Source organism: Lepisosteus platostomus, chromosome 4 (genome assembly GCF_059453375.1).
Source record: "Lepisosteus platostomus isolate fLepPlt1 chromosome 4, fLepPlt1.hap1, whole genome shotgun sequence".
NCBI lineage: Eukaryota > Metazoa > Chordata > Actinopteri > Semionotiformes > Lepisosteidae > Lepisosteus > Lepisosteus platostomus.
Window position 1 is genome coordinate 22,548,649 of NC_142614.1, and position 13,852 is coordinate 22,562,500.

At 34.6% G+C, this 13,852-nt stretch overlaps 1 protein-coding gene across 2 annotated transcripts; it reads right to left on the bottom strand.

The window, feature by feature from the left end:
- Window positions 1–572: 572 nt before the first annotated feature.
- On the bottom strand, window positions 573–6,528 carry dmrt3a (doublesex and mab-3 related transcription factor 3a). Of its 2 annotated transcripts, XM_088629039.1 has the most exons (3): window positions 6,315–6,528; window positions 5,235–5,805; window positions 573–1,929 (listed from the first exon to the last, which is right to left on the bottom strand). In XM_088629039.1, the coding sequence occupies exons 2-3, from the start codon at window positions 5,626–5,628 to the stop codon at window positions 965–967; spliced, it is 1,359 nt and encodes a 452-aa protein (XP_088485165.1). In that variant the 5' UTR covers window positions 5,629–5,805; window positions 6,315–6,528; the 3' UTR covers window positions 573–964. The 2 variants fall into 2 exon arrangements, with proteins under 2 accessions (XP_088485165.1, XP_088485166.1); XM_088629040.1 differs by lacking the exon at window positions 6,315–6,528 and having other exon boundaries at window positions 5,235–6,303.
- Between the last annotated feature and the right edge of the window lie 7,324 nt (window positions 6,529–13,852).

A 13,852-nucleotide genomic window follows, 5' to 3' on the forward strand; every position in this document is an offset into this window, starting at 1 on the left:
ATTAAGGGGTCAGCCTGTACCTGTTCTCTCAATATGAAAAGGCTACAATGAAATAAATAATGTATCATATAATGAAACACTTCCGTGCTAATTCAGTAGCTCATGAAGTCCAGATTTAGAATTTAAGAAACAATTATATTTCTTAAAAAGCTTTGCTGTTGGAGACGAATGCAGAATAACAATATTTGTCAACTTGAAATGTTGATTAAATACTCATGTTGGATTATATGGATATAAATAATTTTTGTGAACAGGGTAAGCATTCACCTAAATCATGTAATACGAAAGTAAATGCATTTTCTATTTTGAAAAACCCATTTGGTTGAAAGTTACTACAATTCTAATCTTCAGCTAAATTTCACGGTACAGTCAAATGAGTTAAAGTGTCTTAAAATGAAAAAGAATCAACTGTTTTCTAGATTGTTTTTAAAGGAATCTTTAAGTTTCTTACATACTATACATACATTTTAAATGCAAAAGGGAACTCAGTGGGGACAGCACCTATTTCTATGTGCATTTGATTTTTTCCAGTTTTACACAAATGCAACAGGTATAAAAGAAAGACACAAAAGTAAATCATTACAGTGGTTTATTTGGTCTACTCTCGACATGCTACAATTTGGTCATTTCTACTTCTGGGGACATATTCACAGTAAATTTCATGCAGCCTGGTTATACATATTGACATCCACAGACATAATGTATTTTTTTTTTCATTATCAGATGTTTATATCCATCTGGTATAATTGTCCAGTCAAGGAGAAGTAGGCTACTTACTACTGATGAACAAACACATTTGATCAATATGAAATACATTACCTTATGCTGAGATTTTTTTAAAAATTCACATTTTACAACAGAATCACCTTTCATGATTCTTTGTTTATTAAGGAATCCAAATAAATGCTATCTTAAGCACAATCTGGCACCTCTAGTGCCCATATTTGTAAGATTGACTGACTATTTAAGTTGAGGAATTTAAGATTCTAGAGTCTGAGGAGTCTGATCTTTCATCATAGTCCTCGTCTGCATAAATGGCCTGTTTAGGAACGACTGGGCAGCTGTCCTCCTGAATTGTAATCCTGTGGTCTTCAGAAGGGCGTGTGGCAAGGACTGGGGAACTTCTGAAGACGCTACCAGAAGCACTGGCGAACGGAGAGACGTACTGGGATCGGAGCTGGTACTGCTGCTGCAAAGTCATGGTATTCCACAAAGTCACGTCATTGTGAACGAAGGGATTGGCTTGGCTCCTGGTCAGAGAATTTCTCAGCATTAACGGATAGCGAGGTGGCTGAGGGAATGGGTGCTGAAGAGGCATGGCTAACGGGCTGGGAACCATATTGTTGGAGTCGGTGGAAAACCTTAAAGAATCTGGCACCCTAAACGCAGACCCCACGGACCACTTGGAAGACGACACAGGATAGGATCCCAACGTGTGTTCAAAGAGCTGCCCGTTAGAGGGTAAAACAAGAGCTTCAGGCGCTTCAGTGGAAGACCTTTCAGAGTTCGGTGTGGACCTACTGGAGAGAAGCACTTCTATGGCTCCCACCAAATCACCCCCACACCCTTTCAGAATCAACTCTAGAACTGCCGGCTTGTGACTAGGGAATATTTTCTTTAGTACTTCAATGGGGGGTCTGTTTGCCTTCAAATTGAAAGGGAGGGACACTGACCCAGACAAACCTTCAATCACTAGGTTTTGCTCTCCATGATATTTAGGACTGTCTGCTTTGGTTTCGGGATCATCGCTGCTTTTCTGTAAGGTGTAGTGGCTTTCATCCGGCACTGGGGTGACTTCTGGTGTTTCTGGTGTGTAGCGAGGGTTGGACTTGGGGATGTCAGGTGAACCTGTCTGGTCCTGGTCTTTGTCACTGCTGGTGCCCCCACTGTCTGCTTCAACCTGCTCACTTGGAAGCTCATCATCTGGATCTAGAAAACCAAAGAAAGTATGGATTGGTGAGATTCATTCATACGGCTAAAAGGAAAGAATCTGAATGATGAAAAAAAAATATTATCACATAAAATCAGTAAATAAAAGTTCTGGCACTCAACACTGTCTCAGATAATTAAAAAAAAAGCAAAGAAAAAACCTAAAGCAAAAAAACACAACAATAATACGTATGATAAAGGTGGTTAAGAAATATATAAAAGATGACAAGAAAAAATACATTAAAATATGTATAAAAATAAAGAGATTTCCAGTCCAAATTCAATTAACTAATTTATGTACCTCTTTTTATTGTATATATTGTAATAGTGTATGTGAATATGAGCTTATTCTGACATCTTTATTTAAAGAAGGCAATTTGTAATTTGTTTCATACAGTAGTACACAAATAATGTAACTGGATAACCTTTCATACTAATGACTCAGCCTCACATTGATACTAACTTTGCAAAGGCACATACTGGAAAGGAAGCTCCTTTACATATGAGGTAAAAAGGCTTTTGGAGTTATTTCTGTCAAACGGAAGGTAATTATTAATATCCATCGGAAACCAGGACAATGAGGCTAGCGCAGGAGTCAGGAGATAAACTTGAAGAAAAAAAGATGTGTTCATTGAGGCATGGATAATCTAGTAATTAAACCTTAAGTTTAGAAATATTAGTCTAAAACAGAATTTCAAAACTATTTTAATTTGTGGACCAATATAATTTGAAGTAATACCATTATGATTTTAATTATGCAAGTACATGCTTGCCTTGTTTTCACAATTAAATACACAAGTATTCAGATTCTGTAAAAAATTCAGGAATAAAAAAGAAAGGAAAACTTGAACTTGATTCAAACTGTTATGGGCCACTATCATTTTATAAACAAATAGCACCTACAGATAACAACAGCTTTTGAGATACTTTATCTTCTATGAATTGTTCTCTATATGAAAAATGTATATTGGTTTGGAGTGCTGTACAGTTGTTATTTGTTTATCCTGGCTTATAAAGTGTTAGAGCATTTAGACAATATCATAAAAAATAAAGCATGCCAAGTCTCCCACACTTTCGAACTGTATCTGGTAAGGCAAATCCATATAAATCTCTTCATTTCACTAGTGAAATGCAACATTCAAGCAATAGGTTATCAAACTGTCCAAGCACTCTTGATTTATGAAGATTTACTTATTTTTCTAAAAAGCTGTTAACAGAAAGTGCTGACTGGCTGGCAGTGAAGAATTTCTCATCAATGCATTTTGACCATATTTTGTAAACAGATTGCCTGTTGCTTGGTAACATTTCACTTGAGTTTGACCTTTCCCAAAAGTTATTGCTATTACATTCGATTTACACTGTCCGCCCTTGATTACTGTAATCTTTTAAACTATAAAGTTCATTCATCAGAATGAAATCAGTTTGATGGAAATTCAATATCAATTCCTTTTGGTACATTCTTTGGCCCTACCTGTCCCTCCCTATCAATACTTGTGGTTTATATAAACAAAACTAAGAATGTACACTTAAACCATAAACAATATTTTTGTGAGAATAAAAAAAGGATGAACAGAAAACCCAAATGGTTTAGTATAGGCACACTTTATTTGCAGGTTTAAATAATTACCTACAGTAATAATATTTTCTACAAGCTGTATTCTGCATTCAGAACATTTGTATATGTTTTAAACAAATATTTCAAACATTGTACTGAGCAATTATTATGGAGACATTTAAGCTTACAGTAAATATACATAAATTCTGAAAATATGATCATGATCATGTATTTCCAAGCCCTGAAGTTCAAATATTGCACAATACATGTGATATATTTAGAATATTCCCAAATTGAATGTAGTTAAAAAAAAGAATCTTCCATTCCCATAACATTATTTTTTCACTATATTTAATTATATCCAATTAAACTTAAAACATTAATATATCTTTTATTATACTATTTTTCATATGTTGTGAAAACACACATAACGGAGATCTATATTTAATTTTCGATTAATACTTTACTTTACATCTGCTATTATCAGGTACAATTAAAATGTTAAATGCCACACGAGACAAATATTAACGAATTGTATGGTACACGGCAAGCAAACATGTATTAGCCGCAACATTCTTATCAACAAGGAACAATATTTCTACAAATACAGGGCTGGTTACACGTTTTGATTACTGTCCAAATTCATTCTTATACTAACAATAAACTGAATTTTTATTAAAACGTCCTGATACTATAAGTATTTTCTGTATAATGGAAGTGGACACAAGTCACCTAAAACATAACTGAAATAAACACGCACTTTTGTATTTCACTAATAACTTTATAAATATAGAGTGCATTAAAACATATTCTATAGAAAATGAAGCGCCTATTTATAAATAGATTAGGTTTTAAGCTAGCATGTTTTCTCGTTATTTTTTTTTTTATTTTTCTAATGCCAATACACTTGAAAACCGGCAACCAAGAGCAACACAACAAATACAACAAAAGCCTTAGTTCTGTGCAAGTCATCGAATACACTTTTATCAATCGAAATCATTATGAAAATAGTAAAAAAAATTGCTAAAATTAAGTGTTATTAATTGTTGATTTAACAGTTATAAAGTTCACTCTTCACCGAATATATTTCTTTAGTTTACTAGAATAAAAAATATATTAAAGCCCATTTGACATACAGTATACAAACATAAAAATAATTTTAAACTAGAACTGGAAGCCTCGAGCTAAACGAAAGATATAAAATGATCCTACAAAGTGTGACAGCCTCACAATTTCAAATGTATTTTCTGTTACTTCTATGATCAGATAACAGGGGCATATAGAAACTGGATATTTTAAATTGAAGCGTTTACAGCTTTAGCTCAGTTGGACAGTAATACAGTTTATTGTCCCTTTCTAGGCCTACTGCATATATGGGCGTGCGTACTGTTTGCTTAACTGAAAATGTCAAAAGACAATTAGGATGGTATTAAAATGCCTGTGAAAATGCTCTAGCAATAACGGTAATATACTTTTTATATGACAGGCTAGTGCTTAACATTAAAACCAAATGTTAATTAAATGAAACACTAAAGAAAACATAACAAAGAGTCATATGAAAAGTCCTAAGAATTATTTTTTTAAAAAAACCGTCATCACATTCATTAAAACAATAAAAAAAAACTTTTAGACTACTAATTATAATAATAGCATTTTCGTTAAATGTCAGGGGAAATATAATTTCAAATATTTTTGGTGTATTTTTCTTGAAAGCGAAGATCCATAGTAAAATATCGTGCGGCAGTCTTACCAGCTGCAGGCTGCCCGTTCCCAGGTTGATCCGAAGTCCATCTTATGCCAATCTCCCCAGTTCTTGGCGGCGGCCCTTGGTTACTTTCCCCGGTGACAGGTGCGTTGAGTCCCGGTAGCGTTCTTAATGATTCTGGAATCAGACTTTCTAAACTCTCGTTCGCCTGCTGTCTTCTGAGGGCTACCTGTGCCGCCATCACCCGTTGCCTCTCGATGATCAGGATACATTTTTCACAGGTACAGTCTTTAAAGCGACAGTAGCGCTTGTGCCCCTTTAACCAGGACAGGACTCCATGGTTTCTGCATCGAGCGCACTTGGGAGTCCTTTGAAGAGGTGCTCTTGGCTGAGAGACTGGACCCCCCATGTAGAGGTAGGGTGAACCGTAGCCATTCATTTTTCTCACAAGGCAAATGTGGTTTTTTTGCCTTAAATTCTACGAGCGTAAGTGCATCTGATAAGCCGTCTGTAGTTCGTAGCTGGTACTCGAAGATCAAGGTGCTATGCTGTTAAAAGAACGCCAGCTATACAGGGGATAAGAGGAGTTGACTCCCATATGAAGATCCACCTTTCCCTGGCAATAAAGATGTGCATCAAAGAAGATTGACATGCATTAATGGAAGCAATTAGCCAAATACTATCTCTCACACTACTGACAGTGATCCTGGGTAAAAGCACATTGTTATGACACTTTTAAGCGCTCTTCTCGAAATTTAAGTGTATGTACACTATATAGTTCATTAAGTCAAATTGTTGACAGAAGTTTAAGGTTTTATCGTGCGAGTTTTCAAGTAATACAAGGAGTATTCAATAATAGGTTATGGCATTTTTTGCTCCACTGCTTAAAAAATCTTGCAGGTTAATGTACCGTTTCTCCATTTCTCTTGTTGTATTTTGTGTAATGGCACCTGCTCAACCATTACGTCTTAATGAAACCCTTTTTTGCCGCCCCCGGAGCGTTTACATTTTGCTCTTTTATAGAAAAAAAACTGTTCTTTATAACGCCGCGCAAGACATAAACAGATTGATTAAAGCACAGCAAAAGAAAATTCCTCTGTGTGTTATTTATGTCAGGTTACGTACCTCTGAAGGATGTTGCCGGTGAATGTTTTAGCATTCGATATTTTTACAGCAGAATTAATGAGCAAATTAAATCTTCTCTGCAGGTCTCAACAGAAGTGCAGTTTCAGGTGAACCTAAAGAAGGGGTTTGAATTGAGCATGCGTATTTGAACCAAGGCTGAATTGAAACTACTTTTTTTCTTACCTGTTATTCTAGCCAAGTCATGTGCAACAAACTTTGAAAAGGAGCTGGAAACGGGTCTTTCAAGTGCAATTTATTTTCCTCTACAGAACTAAAAATTAGCTCATTCAAATGCATATTAAAGAGATTTTGACCACTGCTTGCTACCAAGGGGTAGAGGAAGTGTGCAAATTACATGAACTTTTGGAACATACTGTACACTGTACGCCTTAGTGTACTGTACATTGCACTTCAGGTTGCGGAAAGACCACTCGCTTACTAATAATCCGAGCTAATTGATTTCTGACACTTGAGTAAAGAGAATTTTAGAAAACAATATACAGAAGTATCGAAATTATTAAACTTAGTCGACAATTACTATTTCATTCTTATGAATAATATCTGTTAATCCTTTTCATATATGTTTAAAGTCCATATGATTGTAAAATGTGTGTTTTTCTGCATTGCATGAATGCTCTCAAACACAGTTGGTCAATAACAGAAATAAAAACAGTTTTTTAAAGCATCTTTTCATGTCTGATATGCGTCTGCAGATATTAGTCACGCTGAGACTAGCAAAGTGTATTTAATGTGCGTCTGTGTAAGAGATTGTGTCAGGGCATTTAGCTTAGCTAAATAATCAAATGTATGAAAAAAACATGTATGCAATACCAATACTTTAAAACCATCAACATAAGGATAATGTTTTACTTCTCTTCCTTTTTAAAACGCATATTTATGAACACAAATTTATATACTTCCATTAAAATATATTACTATTACAAATAAATGCACCTTCTATTAGAAAAGATTCCATTAGGTGGGATGCTTAAGACCGATCTTTAAAAACGTCAGTTTTTTCATAATTCCAAAAATGCGGATGGGTGAAAACTCGTCTGTGTTTCAGATACACTGTAGACTGCACCATCTCAGAAAGGAATTACACAAATCTGTTAGGCTTAGTACAGCATTTATACTAAATTTCTCTGATATCAATTAAATATTTCTTCTGAGGTATGCATAAGACCTCAATAAATTGAGTTCACATTTTATTATTTAACTTGTTCCCTTAATCTCTTAACTGCTTGATAGAAGGTTTCTGCCTCCTCTTCTATGTGACAGCATGTCTGTTCGAAACTCGGGTAAGTGGTTAGGATGCTAAAATGTCCCCTGCCTGAGTGCCCATTGAAACACAACACCGGACACCCCCGAGTCCCATTTCTACCCTTAAAAGGGTTTATTCAAGCAAATAATGGGATCCCAGCAGAAAGCCTTTCAGAACAGGGGGCCATGGTAAACTTCACCACATGAACTCCGTTTCCAGGGCTATTAAGCTTTTAATTGGAAAATAGCAGAGGAAATTTCAAGGTGACTATAATGCGCTTGCAGTTTGTGCAGAGCGAGTAAATTTGAAGACACTGGATGTGGGAGTCAGTGGTGTATGTGTTCAGACCGGTAATGCATAATGAAATTATTTATGTTTTATGTCACTGTTTGTAGAGTGTATAAAAAACATACATAAAATTCTGTTCCCTGCGAAAGGTGACAGAACACTGTTGTACGATTTTTGCGACTATGTCTTAAGTATTTACACTTGAGTAAAATTCCATTACTATTCACTCTTAAATGTGCTTGATTAAATATTAGAATAAACTTAGAGGACAATGAAGCATCTCTGTTAAAAACATAATTTTGTTTTACCATTGAAATGATTATAAGGATGAATTATATTATAATACTTATTTACTGAGCAATTAAACCATTCTTTGACAGGGCAATCTTCGTTTTCTTAGTTCTTAATAATAAAAATACTGTTTTCAGAATGCAACGTACTATTTTGTGACAAGTAACATATTGTAAATTATTTTTCTTTTCCTCTCAGTTTTGTTTTTGTATTATGCAGTTATAATTTAGCAATTAGGTAGTAAAACCAGATAATTGGGCAGCCTCTGCTCACAAACCACCTGATGTGTACAAAAAATTACTAGATTATTAAGGCTTCAAAGGCAACTAATACTGAGTGACCACAGTCCTCAACAGAGGGAATGTGGCAATACAGGTGGTGACATCAGAATGGGTCTTGATCAGGAACACTGTTTTGTAGCAGAATGTAGAACATATTATTTTAAGGATATAAAATTTATATTTTAAAGTTATAAAACGAACATTTTAAGGATTATAAGCATCATATCACATATACAATTAACGTCCTTAACATACTGTATGTTCATTTGCTTTATGTGGTAGAGTACAGTGTTTGTGGACTCAGCTTTTTATATATTTTCAATATTTTGTAATATTTTAAATCATTCACTCTTGTATATACTGTATTGCATTATGTCAACATGCATTTGTGGAAAAAAAGACTAAAAAGATTTAAATAATTGTTTTTCAAGACAGAACCAATGAAACTTTGGCTCAAGTTTGCACTTTCAGATAAGTGATGGAGAGAGTCATCAAAGTCTTGCCGTAAAGGCCATACCGACCATTACCTTAACATCTTGACAATGTTACTGGCTAATGATACTCAATATTGTACTGATGTCATTCTATTTGAAATAAACAATACAACGTATTGAAGTGTACTTTATTTTGTTCTCTCTTTTGTTGATAGCACTCTACACGATTTAACAATACTACTTTGCAAAATACAAGCTATTTAACCATAATAGTAAATTATTAAATGTCCAGTTAAGATTTTACTGTAATTTAATTGAAAATCCCAGAGAAAAATAGTCTTGATTGTTCTCCATACAAACCAAGCAAAAAAAAAAACAACACCTTGTGCATATGGAGTCTGAATTCCACTGATGTTCAAGGTGCTTAACATTTAATTTGATATGTGTGGAGACCTATCAAATGTGGCTTTAAGCTGCAGGATGGTGTCAGAATTAAATGACCTAGAATTCCTGATCACATTGTAAAATGGTAAGGTTAAACAAAGAGCAATTATTAAAATCCCCACAGCAGTTCAATAACAGAACCCACATATTCTACTTTTCCATATATACATTTCTGCCTTTTTAAAAAAAACAAAACTTGTACACCTGCAATATAAAATGAAATGAAACATGGTTTAAGGATCAATCTTATAGGCCCAGGTGGGCAAATAAGGGGGAAATCATTGTAGCATTTTATGTGGTGATAGCTGCCACTGCCTCCTCTGTGCTATATCATATTGGCAAACAAAGCCCTGATGCTATTAGTATACAGTAGCTGATGGTTACTTCAAATAATATAATTGTACACTATATATTTGCTCAAGCACGTTTCTATTCTGTCTTTTGCTGCAAAACGTTTCCCCATCCTGAAAGGCAGAATCACCAGCTATAACCCCCATATTCCTCTGACTCAGAAGCAAGGTACTAACAAATGTGCAATGAGATACCCACGCTAAAAGCACAATGCTGTCATTGGTTATTTTCAGTATGATTCAAAAACATTTATGTAAGTAAAAATCTATTAAACAATTTACTGCTGGTTTTCTGCTTTACTTCAGATAAGCAGAGGGTAATTTTGAACTCAGCAGATCAGAGTTCTCCAGGAATTTATGGTGCCTTTTATTACAGTAGGCAAAGAGTAAATGATCTCGAGATTATTTAAGGGATGTATTCTAATTAAAAAGTGTAATACTGTATTATTTTGAAATAGGAAAAGGTTGGCATTAAAATATATATTCACTAAATAAAACACATTTTAATGCCACTAGGCAATTATTGTGCCCTTTTTTATTAATTAGAGTGAACATTACAGATTGAAATTTCAGTACTTTAAATTATTACTCAAAACATTTCTGTGTTTGGAAACTTAAATATATTAAAATTATGCAAGGCATCCGGTTGCAGGGTATATTTATAATTGTCAGAAAACAATCTGAATCAAAATGTGTTTTTTTATTATTGTGTTGGATGACCAGTAGACTGCCTTTATCCTCCCAAAGAAGGAGTTTTTTAAGGTATTTAATGATATCCTCTAAACATACTATAGAAAGAAAATTCATTTCATTTTCTGAATCTATTGGAGTCTTTGACATTCATATTAACGTAATATGTTAAAAAATACAATATGTGCAATAATGTTCACAAAACTTGGAAAATACTGAATTTGAATGAATTATTTCACACATTGAACAATGACATATTTTGTTCTCTTTAATTTTCTGCTGCAATAGATAAGTATTTTGTTAGACTATGTGAGCATCATTAGATTTTTACAGAATTTCAGATGACTATCAGATCTACTCAACTCAATCAAAGGATTCAGGTCAATCTTTTACAGGTCAGTCCAGTATATTGATCCTATTCTTCAGAAATTCTGTTGCTGATTTAGCAAAGAACTCTGGACTGTTGCCATGCTGATTATGTAACTTTATTTAATACTGTAAGTCTATGACTAATACAGATGAGGTTGCATAGGTGCATAGATTCAGGTGCATATTTTGCAACGTTTCTACATTTGTTTTTGTAATAATCCAAAAGTTTCCAGGCTCTAAAGCACAATAGATTTAAAATCATCCATCTTCATACTGAAAGAATATTGATGAAAAACCTGTTGGACTATGTATATTTTGGCAAATTGTATCGACTTTGTTCACTGTTGTCTCGTCAATAGGCTTTCATACCTATTAACATTCTCCAGTTTCCAAATGTCTTTATAGTCTTTCTTATGCTTTTATTTATGCTATTAGTATTTTCATTTTGCAAATCTTCAACCATTTTTATTAACCAACAAATATAATATGATTTATAGTCTCCTAGATCCAGGGATTTATTTTCTTGTGCTTGCCAATAACTAATTCCCTGCCACATTGTACATGTTTGTCTTTGCTGTCGTATTGCAGTTTACATTATGCAGTCCATTACGCAATTTTTTTTCTTCCATTTTTAAAACTGCTTGTTTAAAAACTGAGTAGCCACGTATCTTCATACTGGACATTCTGAGTCAGATAAGTCTTTAAACATATGGCAAAACTGTGGATTATAAAAAGTGTCAACCAAGATGGAGGCCTGCTATCTTCATGCAAAACCTTTGTCATTTTTTTTCTTTTTATGAACTGCTGCACCAATTAAATTGAATCTGGGTAGGCTTAATTGCACTTAGACATCCTTCAGAATTTAATCTCCAAATTGCAGCAATACTTTATACACCCACAATAGATCAGCAGTTGCTCTGTGAAGGGGGCCATACTTGTATAATTTAGCCAATTAACTGCAAATGTGGTACAGCAGTTATTCTAATCACAAGGGCAAAAACATTGGTAAAATGAAGTTCCTACATAAACCAGGATGGCCAACTGTCTGTTATTTTGTTCCAAACTTGGTAAGTATGTACTTAACATATGATGATCCTGAATAAACCTCAACAACTGTCTGATCTTCATTTTGTTTCTAAAATTCGATCTATTATTGTCTCAAGAACTGAATCATCACTGACAATCTGAATTTTGACACTCATATCGACTTCAGAATCACACCTCACAAGTTGCAGTGATATTTTATACATCCATACTGGATCAACAAAACACTGCTCTTTTAAAAAAAAACATTGGCTCAATTAAATCCAAACTTTAGGAAGGTGTCATTGTAGTAACAATACTATTAACATGGTGTCAATGGGACTCTTGCAGACACCAAAATACACCGAGAGCCATCTCACTGCTTCAAGCTTCCTCCATTTATTCTCAAAAGCCAAACTGCGTTAGTTACTGGCTGACTCACAGACCATTGGGCCAATTTGATCTAATCTTCATATTATTAGTTTCAGCAATTCATTCACACTTACAGTATAAACTAAGTAGATAGGAAGTTTCTTGAAAGCCTTCAAAACTGCATGCATTTTTCCTCATATTTTATATTACTGTATAAAACTATACATATTAGCTTGATTTACAGTATGCATGATTTGCAAGAGAAAACAAAAGCTTTTGTGTTTGACTTGTTTGCTTTTAAATTAAATACCTATAGAAAAGCATCTATAGCTTTCAGTGATTACAGGATCCAAGATTGATAATACCCACAAAACAAAATTATTTTTAAAATTCCCCGAGAGGTGGTGCACAGCTTCTCAGAGTTCTGCTGAAGTTATGGCTGCCATGAGCTTGGCTCTTCCTGCGACTTCCTGGATGGCTTCAGACAGCAGATGATGGTAGCGAAGGATACAGCACTCTTGCATTTGGCGCTTCCCTTCATGTAAAGAGGTGTGAAACCTGCAGGAAGATTTTGCAATCTGCACTACTACCTTTTGGGGCTCAACATGGAGCCGAAATCAGAACATTAGATCTGGAAGCACTGACAAAGACACTTCCCTGTTCAGAAGTTCTGTGCAAGCAACTGCTTTGTCAAATTTGCTCAAACCAGTTTATTTTCAGAGTACTGCACTCCAGACTACCCACAGTCACTGACTGGCTTTGATATATAAGGCTTCCATCAGATCTTTCATATCCTCTCCTTCGTTCAATCTACTAACTACATCCTTCTTTACAGTATATCCTATTTTGAACTTTTAAATTCTGCATTTGTGTTATAGGGTCCCATTCACTTTGTTGAGGGTTATCCAAACTATCAGGTTATGGTCAGGTTTTCGTTCTGTCAGTCAGGTGAGTTAAACCAATAAATCAACCTAATTCAAATTGCATCTCTACTCCATCTACATTCAAATTTGACTGATCTGGTTATGGATGCCCTCATACTAAAATGATGTTGGTTGGTGCCTGAGCCACTGCTGTACAGCCACCTGGATCTCGTCATCTGATTTAAATTCAAATGAGATCTGAGTTATACGCCTGGTAAGGTAACTGTTCAAAGCCAAGCTCTTCCATGCACTGCTCTGTGACTTCTCATCTTACTTTTTCACATTGTAATAATAATGTCTTATACCACTATAAGCGACCTTCTTCCTAAGAGCAGGTTTATGCAGTGAAGGAACATTCTGAACTCTGGACTGGCAATGAAATTCAGATTGTGCCACAGGAATACGTCAATGGACAACCACCATTGTTTATTACAAGGGCAGTATAACCTTATGAAACAGTGGCGGAAGTGTTCAGATGTGTAAGAGGACTACCGCAGCCTCCAGATTACTTTATTTCAAATTCCATCCAAAGTCTTACATTTATTATTACATACTGTACATACATTATTTCTTTGCCCGTTTCTTAGTCTTTTTTAGATCATCTAAAAATACTGATCATCATCTATTGTCCTAATTTCATAATGGATGTTCACCAAATTAAACTAATTCCAAGAGATACGAAATGACTCAGAATACTTCACAGAAGATAGTAAGATAAGAAAAGTAATGTACCTATAGAGAGTGGGAATATTCAGACATAATCATAACATCAGCAACAGAAATGTAAAACTTTTTTTAAGTTTAGAGGA